The following is a 21,912-nucleotide window of genomic DNA, read 5'->3' as shown; positions in this document are numbered from 1 at the left end:
ATCGCAATCTAGTGGACTCTGAAAATAATGACACTGCTTCATGAAGCTTCATCAGAAGCTTCATCACTAAATGAAAGCAACTTCAATTCAGTAATATTATGACTTTTACAGTCGTAGCATTAATTATTTAAAAAGTCACGTTATAATAAGGGAAAACAAAACTTTGAAATCGAATGTTTTCATGTGAGAAATTCTGTTTTAATCGAGGGAAATTCCATTAACTTTAAAAAGAAAATAAGAAATGACTAAATGAGCAAAATTATGGATAGTTGTGATCAATCCAGTTGAAAAACAAGAGCAGCGTGGGAGAGGGAGAGTCTATTTATTTACCCTGGTGTTGAGTACAAATGTGACAGATGATCCAAGTTGTAATTTGACGCATGACTTACACTCATTTTGGTCAGGCCACTTTTCCACGTTATCAACCTTCATCAATGTTGCGAGACAGAAGGCGATTATGTAATTTTAACCATTGATTGATATGCAACGAAATCAGCAAGTCATATAGAGGCAAAATCGTGCCCCTCAGCACTTGCACTTAATATTGAGTAGACAAGTGCGTTCACACATAGCAGTGTGTGAAAATGTAGTCAATTGGGGCACCCGGACAGTAAGTTGAGCGTGAATCGATGGACACTTTCCTCCTTTAACGTCCACCATCTTAGTGACATAGATGACGCTACGTCGCTAAACGTATGATACTATACGTCACTACTTCGGAGCAGATACCGGCATAAATGTCTCAAGAAAACACTCTTTTTACCACAAAACAACACAACAACAATAATAACACAATAAAACACAACTTAATAACTTGTTTTGATTGGCGAAAAGTGGTCAATTGTCGGTGATGGTGTTCCAAAGGGCTGGTGTCAATCAAAAAGTAGTAGTAGAAGAAGAAGCTGTTGAATCATTTCCGGTTAGAATGTAGCAGCAGTGTTTGATTTGAGACAGTACTACCCTGTCGAAATGTGCACACTGCGTAAGTCAGTGCACTGTCATACAGTACTTAGAGAAGTGCACGATTTGAGACACAATGATCTTAATCTCGTAATGTGAAAGAAGGAAATATATACGTTTTGTTTTAATTGACTGTATCTTTGAGCAGTTGAAGAGTTTGTTCCATAATGAAATCACTGTCAAGTAAAGTAAACTAAAGAAATATTGCAAAAACTAAAACTAAGTTTTAAAGTACGAGGACAGGATGTTCTCCAACGGGACACTTTCTCCTCGTAGTGTGGTCTTTATATTAGAGCGTTAGACTCAGGTGGATAATTCAGTGAGCGATGCACGATCGAAGGTAAAATTAAAGCGACAGAATGTGGATTTTCTCCACCATCAAACCGGAAACAAAAAGCTTTCCTTTTCTCTTTTAAAGTTGCAAAACCCTGTGTTGCGAAAAGTTCCGCAGACTCTCAATGGTGCTCCGCTTGTTCAGTCGGTGATGTAGTTCAAACGCTGTCAGTTATATTACGTTGTTTACACAGAAGAATGGGCCGGCCATATTTATTTTTTCTCCTCGCTGGAAGTTTCATGTACCAGAGTTATTGAGCAAATAAAAGCTTCCTCTGCTAAAGACTCCTGAGCACCTTGTCTCTGTGACTTCGCTCCACTCCGGCGGAATTACCCGGCTTCTTCATTAACATCCCAGCTAAATCAGCAGCTGACAGCAGCTGTGTCTGGGGCCAGGAGGACACGAGAAGTGAACTGAAGTAGATTAGATTGTGTGTGTGTGTGTTTGTGTGTGTTTGTGGGTGTCGTGTGCTTGGCCATCGCGCCACCTGTGTTTCTCCTCCTGCTCCTAACAAGTCCGATCAATATCTCATTCCTGAGTCATAGAACCGGGGGTTTTATAAAGCCGTTACCGTCCCTTGTATTAAAAATGGATCACACGGCAAATAAGTACCACAAATCAAAGCTGGCTTTTGTTGTCTCCAACTTAAAAGATGTTGAGCTTAATGTAGTCATTGTTAGTAGAAAATATAAATAGCAAAGCTCTATAAGAGCTGAGCAAGTCAAGGTCTTGTTTGTAGGCTTTCATGTGTCTTTATAGTTGGATACCATAAGCATTTCTCTCGTGAAATATTGCATCACAATAATGAACAGGGGTCTATATGAATATCATTTATGGTTATTGTTTAATGGTGCTCTTTGTAAGATTCGATTATGATTCATATTTATCCCATTTTGTTTCGTTTTTAATACAATATAGTAATAAAAGGAGATACGACATTCAATTGAGCTTGGTTGTATAACAAACTTAATTTTTTTTTTTTTAAACTTAATCAAAAGACATTGGTAATGCTCAAAGCCAACCATTATTTTATTTATTTTTTAAATACACAGAAGGGGCCAGTATGCAACACCTTTTTGTAGGCATGTACAAAGTATTTTAACACGTTGTGTGGTAAATAGAGGAATGTGGTCAGTGGTGATGGGCTGATGAAGCTTCATGAAGCAGTATCATGTTGTTTAGAGGTCAGTAGGTGGCGCCATCAGTTTTAAAATTATGTGATGTTTCATTAGAACAGATGTTCAAAATGAAGGAAAATGGTGCAGAGACCGCCATCTAGTGGACTAGATGACACTGTTTCATGAAGCTTCATCAGACCATCACTAGTGTTATGTTCCTGAGGCCTCGTGAGGCAGCTGATGGTGTCTCATGATACAGTTTGAAAGGCCACTAGATGGCGCCCTCAGTGAAAGTGAGGCCAGGTTTCATTTAACTAGTAGCTCAGAGAAAAGTGAAACACCAATAGGATGTAATTAAAGTGACCCTGGATGGAAATAATGAAGCACATATACAGAAAACTGAAACAGAAACACATTGATCTGATGTTCGGAGGCCTTTGCTTCTTTTTTACGTAACCCTTGTTCATGAAATAGCCAAACAAAGGGACGAAATCAGCTTCTTTTAAAGCAGCCGTGCTCATTTAAAACTCTATAGCTATAAACTGAAGTGGCGGACTCAATTGAGCCTCTGCTCCTTGAGCGCTACTGTAGGATTTCTTATTTTTAATGAGTGCAAATATCTTGTATACAATTTAACTAGAGTCAACATTTCAAATGAATGCCAAGGTAAAAGGTTGATTTGTCTTCTCTGCAATAATGATGATACACTTTCTATTTTAAAGGTGTTCAGAGAATGTGGCAGATGAATAAACAATATTGAATGCCTGTCAAAAAAGAATCGGGGTCAGATTTGGAGGAGAAACTTGAGTGGAACATCTGTTACCGCTTGATTTACAAGAAGCCATCTTCACAATGGGCCTGTGATTCATAGCTTCAAGATGCACAGTGACCGTCACAAGTCTGATAAACAGTTCTCACTTTCATATGTGACGCATTGATGCACCTCTCGTCTTCCGTCTCTTTTCATGTAATATTCAGTTTGTTGTTTTACCCCAGAGAAGTTTAAAAGCTTGCCAACAGACGAACACGAGGTATTGGAGCTTCAGAAGAGAACACATGAATATACTAAGATTTCAGGGAGTTGCTAGTAACCGTAATGAATGCGCAGGCTGTGATGTGTGTAGCTACCGCAATGCCTGATGGGAGTCTGTGCTTTAATGGTTGTATTCATTTGCAAGAAGACTGATCGTAGCAGAAGAAAATGGCACAGGTGAGATGAAACTATCCATGTAGTTGTTTGAGGTCATTCTTGTAAGTGAAATACTAGTAATGACGATGCTTGATTGATATTTTATTGTAAGCTCTGTTGGACTAAGAGGAAGTTAGGAGCAGATGTTTTAACCACCTGAATCTTTTGAAGGTGGAGCTTCTTTGAAACATTCCTTTTTCTCTTCTATGGTTCTTTTCTTTCCATGTTCCTACCATGTGTTGGGCCAACTGGGCCTTGATCTCTACTGCCCCCATTTAATCTGTCGTGGTCATTGACGTCAGATGCAAAACAAGCATTATATCTAAAATAATTGCAGGAAATAATATATGTAGAGGTCAATATTATGAATGTGCTTCTATTTGGAGGCTGTTTCTCCTAAGCTTTGAAACGATCTTCCTCTCTCTTTGCACTTGATGGATCTACTGACTCCTTCAAGAAACATCTTAAGACGTTTCTATTTGTTCAGGCTTTTCCTTAATTTTCTGGAACTCCTGTTGTGTTATCAGTTTTATCTTGATCTTTAAAATTTATACTTTATTGAATATTGTTTTGATTGTTTAAGCGCTTTGTGACCCTGGTCTGGAAAAGCGCTATATAAATAAAAATTACTTACTTACTATTTTCCCTCCCATAAGCACTTCCTGGTTCACCTATTTGTGAAATTATTGTTTTTTTGTTTTTTTATTGAGAAACACTCACTATGTCACTAGCGTGTGGGATACAATTTGTGTGAATGTCATTATCTCACTTAATGAATTCATAGGAATTGAAAATAAATAAATAATTGAAAACAGTAGTAGGAATAGAATATGCTACCAAGGAGGAAGCACCTGAAGAAGAGCCATTTGCACTTTCTCTGAGCATCAGGACTTGAATTTAGTAACCTTCTTTTTGGGGGGAAAGGCAGAACTTCGTAACTTCTCATCACTATATTTGTGTTAAACAGTTGATTTACTCCATTGCATTTACTCATATTATTCCATTGCTTGAAGAGTGATAGCTGTAATACAATGAGTTATTTTAGCTAAAATGATTTGATGTTGTGATCACAAGAGTAAATATTGGACTTGGTTTATATGTTTGAAGAACCCAATAGTGTATTATGTTTTCATGATCTGTCTGGGTATTTTCTTCTATCAAGGGTCAGATGTTAGTTACTGTGGAATCTTATTTATAGGACATGCAGGTGTCGTTTCTCAGAAAAGCTCTCTAGAAAGTATCGGGTAACAATCTACACCATTGTTTGATGGAATATACAACAATGCACAGACAACCGTGCGATTTATAAAAGACTCTAAACGGTGGCACGTTCTTAATCAAACAAGCACATATTCGATTCACCAGCCAACCCACGACTTCTACCTGAAAATGTACGTGTAGGTTTTACTAAAATCTGCTTTAATTAACAACTTTTAAGCACATTTAGCTTGTGACAGTTGCTGCTGATTATGTTGTTGTGCGTCATTTATAGGAGATTAAGTGGATGTTAGCACCGTTTAATTCAACATTAAGACACACACACACAAAGCCAAAGTGATACATCACTTATTCACACTCCATTTAATCTGCCGTTATCTTTTGGGTACGTTTATTTTGTTTGTTTTCATCCTGATTCTGTTTCAATCAGCTCGCACTCGTCGTTCACTGCCTCAGGACTCGGGTCACCTGTGTTGATATACCGTCAAATCTTCCGGATTATCAGTAATCCCACCACACTAAAATCTGTTTTCTGACAGCTGTGCTGGCGTTATCACTGTTGGTGTTTCCAACGTGTTCACTGCCCTAAATACAAAAAGAAAAGGAACCTACCTTGGAATGTCATAGAGGGGTAAAAAACACTCTGACAATGTGGATATAAATCCACATTGTCAGAGTGCACATGTTACATTTATACGCGATTAGTTCTTTAGCTTTCTTGTTTTTCTTTGTCACTTGAAAATGGGGCCTTTAGGACACCTTGACCCTGAGATAAAACAAGGGTTGTCACATCGGATTCGTATATATTCTACGCCCTGCTGCTTAAAGTGATAAATCACCCAAAACTGTAAATACGCTAATTTTCTACTCACCTTCATTTTAGTAATCTGTTTAGAGTTATAGACAAAAAATTATGTTCATTTTAATGTAGCCACTAGAGCTCAGTTGTCTTCATATTAATTTATGTACAAAAGTACACTTTAAAACATCCAAATACCTCCATGGTGCTTGTCTGTAATGTTCATGTTGTAATAAGGCCTCAAGAAGAGGAGTACTTCCAGAAAAACTTTAATTAAAGTGTATATTTTAAGTTTGTTTTTAGTGGACGCTGCTGGTCCATTAGCCTAGATCTTGTGCATGTGCACTTGCACTTACAATGTGTTTTAATGAGGGAAAACGTCAGGCAGCAGCTCAGAGACTGATAACTTCCGCTACGAATAAACAACAAGATGGATGTTACAGACAAGCAGTATGGAGGTACTTGGATGTTTAAAGGTGTTTTAGGACGAAGATGAAGTCAAAGGCAGTTGATCTCCAGTCACAGCATGAACATGCATTTTTGTCTATAACTTTAAAAATTAACAGATTAATCTGAAAATAATTCCAACCCTTAGTCAACATAAGGATGAGTAGAAAACAAGTGTATTTAAATTTTGGGTGAACTATCACTTTATCCTACCGTGGAATATAATCTGTGATGTTCCAGCTCTAAAGTGAAATTGAATAATAATGCCATTGAAATACTTTGGGTTTGAACCAGAGCAGGTTATTGACGTGTAAATGTATTTGTTTCACCACAGGTGGTCTACAAAAACAATGATATTCGTTTGGAACTCTCTCGCCTGGCCCGTATCGTGGATCCCAAAATGAAACTACAAGGCGACGTGGTCTTTAAGTGTGAGAACGTTCCCACCCTGGACCCAATCAATTTTGAAACGGCTGACGCTTACATCGGCCTGCCCAAGTGGAACACCAAACGCGTCGGCTCGATTTCCTTCGATTTCCGTACCTCTGAACCCAACGGTCTGATCCTCTTTACACACGGCAAACCGCAGGAGCGTCGGGAAACCAAGTCCCAGAAGAACAACAAGGTGGACTTCTTTGCTGTGGAGCTGTTGGACGGAGGACTGTACCTGCTGCTGGACATGGGTTCAGGGACCATTAAGGTGAAGGCAACTCAGGCTAAAGTGAACGATGGAGCCTGGCACCACGTGGATATCCAGAGAGATGGTCGCTCAGGTGAGGATGATAAACATTCTAGGTAGTGATGTGTAGATGACGCTTCATAAAGCAGCGTCATGTTGTTTAGAGGTCCGTAGGTGGCGCCATCAGTTCAACAATGATTCGATATTTCATTAGAACAGTTGTTCAAAACAAAGGAAAATAGTGCAGAGACCGCCATCTAGTGGACTAATGACACTGCTATTATGAAGCTTCATCAGACCATCACTTATTTTAGGGGTGAATATGAAGGTTTGATGAAGCTTCATACAACAGTATCCTATATCAAGTATAACAAGAGCCTACTAGATACAGATATCTCAAAAAATATTTTAAATAAAAAATGCAAAGGCAATGTAATTAAGAGTTGAATATGTTAATATACATGTATATGTAAGTTTAATATTTTATATATTTAGCATTCTATTTCCATTTCTATTTTATTTTATATATATATATTTTTTTAACAATATAATAGCACGGCACAAACACCAAATAGAACATCAAAAACAAAAGAGCGTCAAACCAACATCCATTAATAACTTGACAATGGTGTTATCTCAGGGTCAAGGTGACCCGGAGGCCCAAAATAACAAATGTGTTTGAGGTATCCCTTGTGTTGTCTCTTGGTCAAGGTGAACGACCTCCCTTGTTTCCATAAATACATATGCAGTGGTGGAGGTCATTCCTTTTTTACCGAGAGACAACACAAGGGATACCTCAAACACATTTGTTATTTTGGGCCTCCGGGTCACCTTGACCCTGAGATAACACCATTGTTAATTAATAATAATAATAATAATAATAAGGGAGTAGTTAGTGCACAAACTCCTGTGGTACCTGCAACATGACACTGCTTCATAAAGAATATATTCTTCAAAGATTATCTCAAGCTGTTATATTTGTTTGTACTTGATCTGTAACATGTTGAGTTAAAAGGAAGTTTTAATTGCTTCATTGATTTGACATTTGAAAGCATGTATATATCGTGAAAATTCCGGTGAAGCTCTGGGCTGCAACAAAGGCCCAGCAGAAATATGATGGTAATCATGTTCCGTACTTATTTAGTTTCCCTCATCAGAACCACAGGGTGGTGTAAACTTCCTCACCGTATTAATTTCAGCGGTGATTTATCACCGGGACGAACCCGCGCTTCTGTCTGGATAGAAACGGAGTATATTTGCTCTTGTGTTTCCGTCCTCATGTCCTCTGACCTGGAAAACAAGAGAATGTATTAGAGGATAATCATATTAGAGAAATCTTGAGTTGCCCGGAGCCCCATCCTCAACACGATTCCAGGATTTGGAGCGATTCTCCAGAGGTCCTGTGTGTGTTAGCAACTGAGTTATATATCAGGTTAGAGAAGCCAATTTAGCCATATGTCAGAGCTCGCTGCTCTGATTAATCACCTGTACGGCAGCCAGATAGTCCGAGCGGAAAGCAGCAGGAGAGAAGAGGAATGAGACGTATGTATTGATAGCAGACAAAGTGGTCGTAAGCAACATGTATAATCACACTTGTTTCTTAAGTGGAAGTGAGAAAAAGGTCGTTAACACGCACGACTCTTAAGGGTGAGATTATTTTTTCCCCCCCAAGTCAAAATATTCATTTATTATTGTTATTTTTATTTTATTTTGGTGCTTTGTTTTCTTCCCATAGTTTATTTATAACTTTAATTGTAGGCCGTGACATACATAGGACTCCTCCTACCCCTGTCTCACGACTTGCTGGGATGGGTTAATAGTAGGGGTGGGTGGAAATAGCTTCATCAAGCAGTGACCTAGCTCAGCGGGTGGTTCCCTCTGTCAGAATATCTGTTAAAAGAAATTGATGATATAGGAGAGCGCCATCTAGTGGATTAACTAGTTTTACAACTCTATCCTCTGCTTCTTCTATACGTGTGTGCTAATGTTTATTAGTGTTGACTTATTATAAATGTCATTATTTTTATTATATTTTATTATCATTAGTATGTATTATTATTGTTTTTATTTATAATGTTAATAATTTGTATTTCTTTTTTGGTTGAAAGTATTTCTAATATGTTTACTGTATATCTTATGTGTTTCTATGGTTAATCTTTTTTTACTGACAACCTACACTTCCCAAATAATATATTATATATATATATAATAGTAAGAATAAAGGTGTATCAATCAACCCTTCACTATGTATCAGAAACAGAATTATTTTATTGCCAGTGTTGTAAAGACTACACTGGATTTCTTTGTGGTTGCAACATAAAATTACATATAAATAATGAAAAAAATAATAAAATAAATAATACATTAAATTCAATTTAATAATGTTCATTACCCGGACAGAGGACAGGAAGAAAGAGTTCTTGGACCAGGGTATTCCATCAGAGTATAATTGTCATTAGAGTAATAACTAGTGATGGGTTGATGAAGCCTCATGATGCAGCATCAGTTGTTGGAGCTGAATCATGAATCAGTGTCATCATTTAAAAGGCCACTAGATGGCACTGGATCATGATTCTGATACTGATGCTGCATCATGAGGCCTCATCAACCCCTAACTAGAATAAAGCATTTATTAACAAAAACACAATATACAATACATCCAATATGTTTTTCATTAATTTTGTGTAATACATTTACAATCCTCCAGGCATCATCTCGGTCAACAGTCGTCGGACCCCCTTCACAGCCAGTGGCGAAAATGAGATCCTGGACCTGGAGGGCGACCTTTACCTGGGCGGTCTGCCTGACAACCGGGCGGGTCTAGTTCTGCCCACCGAGCTCTGGACCGCTATGTTGAATTATGGCTACGTGGGCTGCGTCAGGGATCTCTTCATAGACGGCCGCAGCAAGGACATACGACAGATAGCGACGTCCCAGAATGTGACAGGGATCAAGTTCTCCTGCACCAAAGTGACGGGGAAGCAGTGTGACAGCAGCCCCTGCAAGAACAACGGGAATTGTAAAGAAGGATGGAACCGCTTCATCTGTGACTGCACCGGGACTGGCTTCTGGGACAGTGTCTGTGATCGAGGTAAGAATCCTTTTGTACACATTTTTCTTTGCAAGGAGTTTGTTGTCTGTCTCGCTGACAGTTTTATCGGAGGTTTTTGCAGGGTTTATTGATTGAATGCAACTGCTGATTCTTCTTAGTGCCACAAAATCAATGTTGTGTGGAGAATTAGGCAAAGTAATTATACATTTAAAATGCACCTGACTGCATCAGAGTGAATCTATTCCCTCAAACTGCCTTCTTATCCGGTTTTAACTGGCATTAGATCATTTGGCCAATGTGAAGTCTGGGTGTCTGATCCAGCCCGTAAATTTGTGTAATCTTTAAATGTTTGGCCAAAAATACATTGTAATTTAAAGCAAATAAATACACGTCGACACTACAAAAGGGCCAACGATAATAAAACAATCACAGGTTTCTTCCTTTAATCCCACAATTATCACTTAAATCTGACAACTTTTCGTTAAAGTGACTTAAATGTAGTTAATAATTTCAAATTGAAAATTCTGACATTGTGACAGTTCTGAACTTGAGGATTTTCAAATCGAAGTGATAATTCTGAGTAAAAAGAAACATTTATATTCTCATTTTAAAGTCACATAAAGTCACTTTAAGATCAAAAATACACTTTTTAGATTAAATTCAAAATCCCGAGATCACAGTTCCCACTTTAAAGTGCCAATTCCGAGATCCTTTATTTTCTTTTTCCCTACAATTTATTAGATAAGATTGATTTTATTCATCCTTTCTGAAGATCTCCTTTGGGAAATTTGGTATTGAAACCCAAGATGATCATGTATTTTTTATCCAACTTTCAAAAAAACTGATCCAAAAAAAGTGAATTTGAAAACTGAAGAGTTGATACTGAACATGTTTGCTTGTGATTGATAATGTTTGTGAACTAGTACGACCTCTGACAGATAAATATGAGAGTTTTATTTAGATACATAGACCATGAGTTTAACACACTTGAATGGAATGGTAAAGAAAGATTTTTGGACAATCTTGCAGTCTCATGATAAGGTTGAAGATATTTCTCGACAGATTTTGATGCTGTGTGGTACTTTGATAACTCTCCAGAAACACCGTAAACATACCTCAATAATATCACCGTCGGCTTTATTTTTGACCTGTTCCTGCTCGTCAATCCACCGAAGGATGCCACTTAGAGCAACAGAAAGGTGAAGATTTGTTGGTTTTTAGCGGCGAAAATGTGTGAATTTGGATTCTTCTGTTGCAGCGATAATGCCAGCCTGGCTGAAGTATTTATTATGATTTTATTTTTCGAGTAGAAAAACCCAATGCTGCTCTTCATGCTCCATCCGAACCCTCCCTCTGGTGAGATGGTCATCTCCCTGTCTGGGTTTTAAGAGCTTTAACGCATTAACCTTTTATGAGATGGCAGATTGGAATTAGAAGCTGTTTGTTGTTGTTTTTTTCTTTGATTGACTTTTTGTTTGGGTGATTTTTTTGGCTACAAAATGATATGGCCAATGATAAATCTTCTCTGCTGCTGGATATAATGGTAATTCATGATTTGTTCCTTATCATTATTTAATCTACAAAAGTAGTTGTATGGGTTGTACTACAAAAGCTGTAATTTTGTGTTTAGTACGTTTAATAAGTTAAAATAATAAGTAAAAAACATATACATAATATACATTTAAAAAGATCAGTGGATCTTTTTTTTCTAAATAAAAGTATAATTTCTTATATCTAAAACAAATAATAATGTCTGTTTCCCCATATTCTATATCTATACCACACATCATGATTAAATCATTTAAGTCAAATTTGACTTGAATAATTTTTCTCATTCATTGTTAAAGAAGTTCTGAAAAAGTTCAATATAACTTATTTATAAAACTCTGTTGATACGTTTAATATTGTATTTGTTGGTACCAAAGCCAAGCTGGGAAAACAAATAAATACATTTAAAAAGAAAAAATAAACTTTTTTGTAAATGGCTTGGGAATGTCACCGGTTTCATTAAATGTCAAAACTATAATTCATTTCTATTTAAGGTAATTACTTTCCTCCCCTGGTTATTTGTGCAAATGTACTTTCAAGTAAGTGAATATTTGTTCATAATCAAAGGCATAGACGCATCGTCTGCATCTTTCTTGGGTCATTTCAATAGGTCAAGAAACCACCAAAAAAATGTAGGTTTTCTTCCCATTTTAAATAAATCGCCCTGCATGGCAATTTGTCTCCCTCTCTTTGCTTTCTAAGCCCCCCACAGAGATCCCTGGTGAACTAATCAAACATCCTTTGAGCAATATTCACATGCAGCACAGGCTATTGATCTGCTGCAGCACTACAGTACAACAGAGGGTTGCAAGTTGTACGATGAGGCGGGAAGTGAAGTGATGGAGATCAGTCCTCTCTCAGGGAGTGCAACAAAGGTTCTTCATTTATAATTCCAACACTTGGCCTTTGCTGGGGACGTTTCAGCCCAAATGCAAATAAGCTCTTTGGACTGTCTTTGTTCAAAGGCCTTTATTGAAATAAGCCTTCGTCTGTTGTGTTTTATTCTGAAGCTCAGCTTTTTTTTCTTCGGTCTCAGGCATATGAAATGTTTACAATATGGCTTTGGGGGCAGAGGTTTGATGTCGCGATATGGCGATTTTTAAGGCGATACTTTTCATCATCATGAATGTGTTTAAAGAACCTTTTGGATCCGTTAAAAAGGACTGAATAAATGTATAATTTAATTTACATTTCACAATATATCCAAGCTCCTCAATGATGACTCAGAAAATGACCAATATAATTATTTTCATTTTCAGATACAGTACCTAGTGATAAACTGATGAAGCTTCATGAAGCAGTGTCGTATTTATAGAGGCCAGTAGGCGGCGCCCTCCATTAAACAAACTACAGGTGGTTTTAATAGAATAGCTGTTCAAAACAATAGATTATACAGGAGAGAGTGACATCTAGTGGATCCTTAAAATAAAGAACAAAATAACAAAGATAATGCTTAATAAAGCTTCATCAACAAATCAATACTTATACCAGATACATTTAATTTAAACATTTTAAGATATGATGATGTCTCGATGAAGCTTCAAGAAGCAGTGTCATTATTTTCAGAGCCCACCAGATTAAGTCTCCTCTATAATCTATTATTATAAAAAATTTTAAACTGATGGCGCCACCTACTGATCTTTAAGCAATATGACACTGCTTCATGAAGCTTTATCAGCCCATTACTAAAAAATTGCACCAGCAAGTAAAATGGATACTAGTTGAGTTGTATAATATTGGGAATTATTATATTTAAACCTTTAAATGTATTAAATGGTTGAAAAATGTAAATTCATTTTATAGCACAGTAAAACATTTTATAATTGGTCAGATACACAGGGTATTGTGAGTTCATGATTGATGATTATACCTAAATTATTTTGACAATATATTTCCTGTCAAAGCTCTGGCACTAAATACATAGCAAGACCTAATTACTAAATACTAAAACATAAAAGACAAGGGATTTGTATTTATTTGCAGCATTGTTATTTTTTAAGACCTACAAATTAAGTCTTTGTTTTGTAAAAAAAAATAAAATACTGGTATTCTTTTGTTTAAAAAAAACCCTCTTTTTTTATATCTTTTCTTTTTTGTTTGTCATTTAATAATATTATAAATTATCTTCTTTTTTAAATCAACCTCCAGTATTTGGGTAACTGTAAAATAAGACACACAATATATTGACAAAACACAAAAGTTAGACTTTACTTGTCAAAGTTGTGAAAAGTTAAGAGACTTATAAAAAAAAAAGACCCATGATCTCATTATTTCCATCTGCAGTGGATTCTTCTCATGCCTCTTCTGTCCTGCTGTGTTGTTTACGTCTGTTTCTCCTATTTAGATGTAATGCTGCATCACTGCTGCGCTGGTTTTTGCTCGACTTATTCCTCCTTAACTACTGACATATAGCAACATAATAAATGGTGCAAAGAAAAGCAACCCCGGGAGCAGAAATTGTTGATTTATTTTCGCTTTTCTGTTCTTGAAACCAAACTGCATTGAATGACTTTGTAAATGGAATTGACTTGAATCAGATCAAGTGAGGTGGCTAAGGTGGAGCAATTGCTGTGACAAAAGAAAATCCTAATTTATAGTTTAAACTAGTTTAGTATTTGTTTTAAGTGCATAGTCTCCAAGGTAAAGGTGTAGGAGCCACACTTACTTGTGTAAAATCTGAAAGAATGTTTCTTTTTTCTATTGAATGTTAAATCTAACTCTCTTTTGTTAAATTATCTTTTGCCTTGGTGACCTCTATATGTCAAACAAGGACATGGCACAGCAGAACGCAAATTATAAACTCTAAGCTAAACTCATTTAAATACAATTCCACATCCCATCATTTGGTTTATTTTTGCATTAAAAGTTCCCCTTAACTAATTTTTTTCCGGAAACCTTATCTGAGTCGTGTAATTTGATCGAGCTGCTGTAATAAAAACAAGTCACCCCGAGCCAACCCTGCGGCTAATAACATGGAGAATAGGGAGGAACTAAAATATAATACACCCGAATGAAAAGCATTTTTTTTTTATCTTTTTCATTTTGTCATTAAATTAAAAGAGCGTGGAAGGTACATCTACAAAAGCAACCATATGTCCATATAAAATTCAAGAATGGTCATTATGATTTGAAATAATACTTGTACCAGTCAATTTAGCCATATGTTTTGATGGACAGTGTTTTTATTAACAGAAAAGATAAGCGGTGGCGACAGACACATCGCGTTTAGAAGGACAGATGTAGATGTAAATGGAAAAAAACAATTAATATCGAAACATCCTTTAAATGTCTACGATATAAACAATATGAAACAATATATTCACGTTAAAATATGTTTTAAAAAACACAAGATGTTAAATAAAAATGTTAAAATAATATGTGAAAGGCAACTTTTTATTTAGTGTATTCTTATATAAAACTACACAATTATAATAGCTTACAATTTCAGATACATCTTTGTTTAAATTTAATCAATACTATAAGCTATTTCTACCGGATTAAAAAACGATTTATCTAATATGTCCAAAACTTCTCCATGTCCTTCAAATATACCTATTAACAAATATTTGGTCATTCCCAATGAAACCCAGTTTCTTCAATTCTACTAGTTCCAATATTTTTATTTCTCTTTGAACGATCTCTACTGTCCTTTCAAGCTTCCCCCTTAACTCTGTCTGTCACTCTCTCCGTCACCCCTGACAACCGTCACTATCCATTCCACTCTTCCCGCACCCTCTTTTTCACCTCTTAGTGTCTGTCCATACCTCAGGATGAATGATCACAATACTTGATATTATCTTTTTTTTTTTCACCAGCCTTACTCCCTCAAGCTCCTTCTTTTATCTTTTTTTTTATCATTCCCTCACAAGTATTCCATCTAGTTTCATTCTGCATTCATTGTTCTCTCCAACTCAGAACTACAACCCACTGACTATTCTTTACACTTTCTATAAATCTCAATGTAACTTTACTCCTCTCTTCCTCTACAACATTTGCAATTCATTTGCAATTCATCACATGAGGACTAGTGGACTGTAATATATGTGTTTTCTATGATCAAAATCTCAAGATGATTCCATGAAAGAAAAAGGAATATTTGCTGTTTGATTTTCTTCTAAAGGAAAAGGCAATATTGCTGTTTTGTTGCACCGAGGAGAAAAATGCAGGATGACATTATTCTCGACGGTTTGCAGAGATCAAAGATATCACCAGGCTAAAAGACCACATCGCTCTTCTGCCGTGTTTGCTACCTTCTATCTGAGCAAGGTTTGGTTCACGGCTGATTTCTCTGTCGCTTATCTCGAATTCAGCCGTGTCTCACTTGCGCGCTTTAGTCATGCTCCGACTTTAAACCTTCTCTTTTGTTTCCTGCATCCTGCCATCTATATACACGAACCCTTTTAACTCATATCCTGAATTTAAAATTGTTTGCATCTGTGACACCACTGATGTTTTATACATTTTAATTCATACTTTATCTTCACGATGCTCTTTACTACCTTACTTACCAGGCGTCCCCAACCCTTTTTGTACCGCGGACCATTTAAATGTCAAAATAGCATAGCATGACCTGCAAAAAAACTACAATTAAGTCCATAAAAAATAAAATCCACAATAAAACTGATTCAGCAGGAGCTCTGGTTACAACAACATGTCTGTGTATTTGATTGTATGACGATGACGGTGTTCTGTATGTGTGTGTCTGTTAGCTTTTAGAGACTTAGTGCCAATGAGTGAGCGATTTTTCGTAGCCTTTGTGGCCAGATATGCTCGTCCCACATTGTCCTTCAACATGGACAGCCCCCTTCGTAGTTTTGTGTGTCAAACCCTGCCAAGAAGGATATGGAATGAGGACAACATTTGGTAGTTAGTTAGTTAGATATATATATAGTATATATATAGTTAGAGTTTGTATCTGTTTTCTTTTTACAAATGAAACACCTTTTAGGCTGTAATAAAAAATATAGATCTAGACGTCACACCTGGAAAGTCTAAAGCCCTATTCGCACAGGATAAGTATTACCTGGGGACCTCGGTGTTTTGTAAATAACCCACCCTTCTTTTTACTGACATTACCTAGAGATACAGATCTAAAAGAGGAGCGCAATTACTGAAAGAGAAAGTAAACGTAACCAAGCGTTCTTCGTTCAGAGAAGATAAAGTGGACGAATCGTTTCTCTCCCCAACTTGTGCAGACGCTCAACCGAGAGAGCGCTGCCCTGCAAATAAATTTGCCCCAACATTATTCTTACAGAAGAGACACAGTCTGTTACAGTAGTTTAACCGAGTGTTTTCGTGTGGGAAACAACGAGGCTGGAACTTAGTTTGTAGCTGTGCAGCGCGCACGTCTTCTTTACTTTCGTCATGTGGAACACACCCCCAACAACAAACTCTATCTACTTCCTTTTCAGGCCCTTCAAAATAAAACAGAGGAAGTAAATATTAACACAATGGCGAGTGCCTGGAAGTCTGTTACAGTGGCATATATGTGTTATTCAGACTTACAAACACAGACATTCGGATTCATCTCGGGATTATTATTATCACCCTACGTCTGTGTTTGGTGAATTACAGAAGGTAATATGCGCAGAATTATTACATTACAAATCACAGAAATGGCGCATTCACACGGGATTAAAACTCAGACATTCTCCACAATTATTACAAAATATCAGAGGTCCCCAGGTAATACTTGTGTGTACTCCACAATACTCCTGTGTGAATGGGACATAAGACTGTCATGTGACCTACCAACTGTTTTACGACAGTAAGTCAGAGACAGTGTACTGGACACTAAAGTACTGCTTTTGAATATTTCATGAAGTACTGAGAGACTTTTTCAACTTACCAGGAAGATAAACCCGAGACTGGAGAAGACAAGAGCCCTTATTATGTGTTGTAAACAAGCACAGATGCATAAAATTGGACAAAATTTAAACGCAAATTCAAACGTTTACTACAATACAGCCAGAAACACTCTAAAAAACATCTTTAAAGCTCCTTATACATCATTGATACAGGTTAGTTCCCTGTATCAATGTTTTCTCCAAGTAACCACAAGCAATGTCAAATATGTTCCAAACAGACAAAGAGAACAGCATGACCCTCGCATTACCTCCTTGGTGGAGGCAATTATCACCATAGCGTTTTGCCAAACCCAAAATGTCATTCTGAACTTGGCATTAAAATGAAATCACTCGATCAAAATTCTTATGAATGTCAATCCTTCCAGGTGTGTTCTGACCCAACACCTCCCATGATGCTCTTGGTGCTCGTGGCCCGTTTCATCTGGGCCGTGACCAGTTGTGTAGTCATGCCGAAATCTTTCCGCTTGTAATATGAATTTGTAAATAGGGCAGGGGATTGGCTCTCTGTAGCCCCGGCAGGCATTCATGGCAACAAAAAGCAGAGATTGCACGCTTGAAATACAACAGAACGCTGATGCATGGCAAGCTTTGAGGTCAAGTTATTCTCCAATAGATGAGACTTTGTTCATTCATCTTTTAAATCCAAGGTGGGCTTATTAATACCTGGTCGGCACCAATTCTTTTTCCAACCTTAAATCGATGCTGGTTGAGGTAATTGTTCACGAAATGGGCTTTAAAAGTGATTCATAGGGTTTTAAAATGGAAAGGAAGCCGAGGACTATTTTTTTTGGGCAAATCATGAGTCAGATAATTCAAGTCAAAACCCTCGCTTGTGACTTTAAACCACCTGGAAATAGAGACGAGATTCTTTAGCTGTACGATGGTTAGCTCAAAGCAGTCGCCCAAGATAAGCCAATCAACTGGATCTCATTTTATTAATTGGACTGAGATCACAAAAGAACCGAAGAGAGTTTAAGTCCAATCATCTTTGGGAGTTTTACCAATATGAAATTACTAGTAACTCCCATCTCACCTGCCAGGGCTTGTTGGAGATTTTTTTTTTTTTTTTAATATCCTCATAAAACTTTCAGGGGAAAGAAGGAGTAATTAAATCAATATTTGTTTGTGATACGTGTTTATAGGTGATTGTTGCCTCTTCTTTAGTTTCTGTTAGGCGCCCCACAGTCTTTCCAGTCCTCGACTTGGAGATCTTTCCCATCCTCTCCCCCTTTAAATTAAGATGTAAGTGAAGCTTGTCCACCCCACTCATAAAAATGAAGTGAGTTGTCATGAGTAAGTGACAGAGAGACGGTTGGATTCGCCTTTGAAAGTTGATACAGAAACACAATGTATGGATTAATGTGTGTGTGCCGCTTTTTTAACTAACACCTCCAGTTATAATTGATTTAAAATACAGTATTTGACGTGGTTCCATGATTCACTACAAGATGGTCTCGCCTCTTTCCGTCTCTCTGTTTGCACACACACACAGAGAAGTACACACACTTGCGCCATCCGGCTTAGATACTCAGGAAGAAACACACACAACAATCCACTGGAGACAGATTGGATTGTGTCTAATGCATATTGCGTTTTCCCTGACAAGATGCCACCGCCCACGTACAGTAAGTGCTTGTGTTTCCCCAGCTGTCAGTAAAGAGGGGCTGTGATGACGACAAGCCAGCGCTCGAGGCAGGAAGTGTGTCCATTCTGGATCAATACGTTCGCTGTCCCGTACTTATATTCTCCGGGAAAACAAAAGTTGTGTATCTACTGTATATAAATCCCATGGCAAGTTGTTTCCGTTCTCTCAACAGTTTTTCTGGAAATGCACTGAAACTAATAACTTGACGTCCTCGTTAACTGCCAGGAATCGTGTGATGTTTGTCAAAGATGTGTCAAAATTGCAAATTACTTTAGATATTAAGTAAAAAATATAAAAACAACACAGAAAAAAAACTCTTTCTAAACAAAGTGGCTACTGATGCATGTTGGCCACATTCTGGTCATGCTTGCCAAGGTTATTCTGCTCCTTTTTTAAGTTATCTTAATGAACTGATGAAGACATAGGGATACAATTAGCACCTCCAAATCTGAGCCCATGATTCTCAGCCGGAACAAGTTGGAATTTCCTTTACGTGATGGGGATGAAAATCAAGGCAGAGGGGAGAAGTTCAGGTCCCTCGGGGTATTTTTCATGAGGGAGGAAGGAATAGAGCGGATCGATCTGTTGGTGTTGAAAAGTTAAGCAGTAAAGAAAAAGGTGTTAAGATACTAGTCCGTCTGAGCGGTGGGTAGCGACCAAAAAAAGATTGCGAGTACAAGTGGCTTAAATGAGTTTGTTGTATTGGTTTGTTTTAATAACTTACTATAAAGTAGTAATGTGCTAATGAAGCTTCATGAAGCAGTGTCATATTTTTAGTGCCCAGTAGGTGGCCATCTTAATTAAAAAATCTGAGGTAATTTAATAAAATAGCTGTTTTGAGTAATAGATTTTTTAAGAGAGAGCAACTCCTAGTGGTCTCTGAAAATAAAGCCAACGCTTCATGAAGCTTCATTAACACTTCAATAATGTAAAGTTGATATTAACCTGAAAAATCAACTTGTTTAAGCAACAACATATTTGGACATATTTAATTTGGAAATAACATAAACTTCATGATTTGTGTAATTTTTGGTTTAAGTTTGAACAGGTGTGACCCATGCAGTAGCTGTAGCTGTTATTAAAAAAGGTTTTTTATTACTTAACTTTGGATTTACCTCCCACCCAGAGACTCTGTGAGTGACCAAGTGACCATCAAACTGCTTTGGCAGCATTTAGAGGTACTCACAATAAAATGGCAGCGATAGAACAGATAATTTACACTATAGCAGTGACACTAGGGGGATTCAGAAACAATATTTTTAAAATATTGTATAGGGCCTTTAATAGGACGATATTCCTTTAAAACTGTTTTCTCAAAGGAGCTTATATCACATCTGTTAATAATAATTATATATAAAGTGAATGCCAAATCATGTATGATTCCATCTATAATTAGTCTATTATCAATAAAATTGAATAAAAAAAAACAGTTTTGTCAACATCAACAATACACTGGTTGATCTAGATTTCCTACTCTTACCTATGGAGTGTGGGCCTAAATGTGATGACTCCCTCGGAAGATGAAGTCTGAAATTGTGCAAATCCAAAATGTATGCATAAATAATACTGTCCAATGCAATTGAATAATCTATAAGGTTTGTCAAGCAAAATGTTACTTAAATATTTCCCTAATATATCCATAATTGTATAAGTTGCTTTGATTTCACCACGATAAGTTATTTATCATCATATCTTGATTAAAGATATTAATTTAACAGGGGCTCAAAAAAACTGTTATTTCCCGTGCTCACCAAAGACATTCTTATCGTCTTCACACCCATTTACATTCAGATGAGAGCGTCGCACCAGGTTCAGAGGAGTGATAGAGTAACACAATTGGTATTCTTGTCTTCATCTTTGAATGGCAAAAGCCGGAAAACATCTTGATCTTGCTGAAAGTCTCCTTAATCCTCAAGTCCCGTGGTAGTCCCGAGAATGATTGCGAGTCATGCCTACTCGTGAATAAATTTGAGAGGTCAGATACCAATTATTACAGGGCACAACACACTGAATATATAACAACATAACATGTATGTATATGCTGTATATACTGGTTGTCTATGCGTTATCTATGCTCCTTTAAAACACTTACTTAAACACATTTCTTTACATTCATTTAGTGTTAAAACGAATCACATTTTCTGTTTTAAAAGATGTTTAAAATGCTTACAACATTCCCAGAAGCTCGTTTAAACTTATCAAGCTATTAGTCGTGAATAATAAATGAAGTGCCTTTAAAGGCTTGTCTCATTCAAACTGTAGCTTTGCTCTACGATTGTCATGATTCCTCATCTGCACGTATGCATTCCTTCTTCGCTGTGCGTATTTCTCTTGCATTTGTGCAGCCTTGGGAGTTATACTAAATTAATCCTATTTCATTTGTAAGCCAAAACCATATTGCATTGTTAGTGGGAAAAGCCTCGGTGTGCACTTTTATATGCAGAAAAATAATGAGCCCAGTAAAATCGGAGTTATCAAACCCCTCTGTTTGGGGAGGTTTTTTTTCTGATTCCTCATCTCCACAAAAGCAGAGCAATTGCTGCAGGACAGGTGTGTTTTCTTCCCGTTCCTATTTCTCGATTCATATTCAGCGCAGTTTCAGGCTTTTCTTCTCCATTTGCAGAAATGATAGATTAAGAGAGCGGCAGTCTGGTGATAGAATGTGATCTAGATTGAATCTTAATTCTGGTAGCTGCAGAATGTTTACATTTCCCTGAAGGAACACTACGTATGAAGAGGACATTTGTGTCCACAGTAGAAGATTTTGTAATACTATACTGGCTTTGGCTGAAAACTATAACTGAATAATTAACAACTTTGCACCATTGATGATGGCAATAAAGACTAAAAGTAAAGCCCCCAGTGTTTACTTTGGTTGCTAACCAGGCAGCTGTTGTTCCTCATGTGATTTATTTTCTTTTAACGTCTCATCTTCTTGCTCCATGTATTTCAGTGCATGATGACTGGGCAAATAAGCAGGAGATCTGAGTGAGTTAAGAGCCGTACTACAGCAAATATCGACAAACATCCTGCACTTGCCTACCCACGTCTTTTTG

General features: G+C 37.0%; 1 protein-coding gene across 3 annotated transcripts in view; it reads left to right on the top strand.

The window, feature by feature from the left end:
* The window catches only part of nrxn3b (neurexin 3b), a 252,380-nt gene that overhangs the window by 73,103 nt on the left and 157,365 nt on the right, over nt 1-21,912 (top strand). For all 3 annotated transcript variants that reach the window (XM_087806280.1, XM_087806279.1, XM_087806278.1), the window contains 2 exons: nt 6,400-6,838; nt 9,452-9,835. In XM_087806280.1, coding sequence (XP_087662406.1) covers nt 6,400-6,838; nt 9,452-9,835 — 823 coding nt within the window. The remainder of the gene's footprint in view (nt 1-6,399; nt 6,839-9,451; nt 9,836-21,912) is intronic.

Source organism: Callionymus lyra, chromosome 13 (assembly GCF_982586985.1).
Source record: "Callionymus lyra chromosome 13, fCalLyr1.hap1.1, whole genome shotgun sequence".
NCBI classification, from domain to species: domain Eukaryota; kingdom Metazoa; phylum Chordata; class Actinopteri; order Syngnathiformes; family Callionymidae; genus Callionymus; species Callionymus lyra.
Note: the sequence above shows the minus strand (reverse complement) of the source record. Positions and strands in the feature narration are given on the sequence as shown.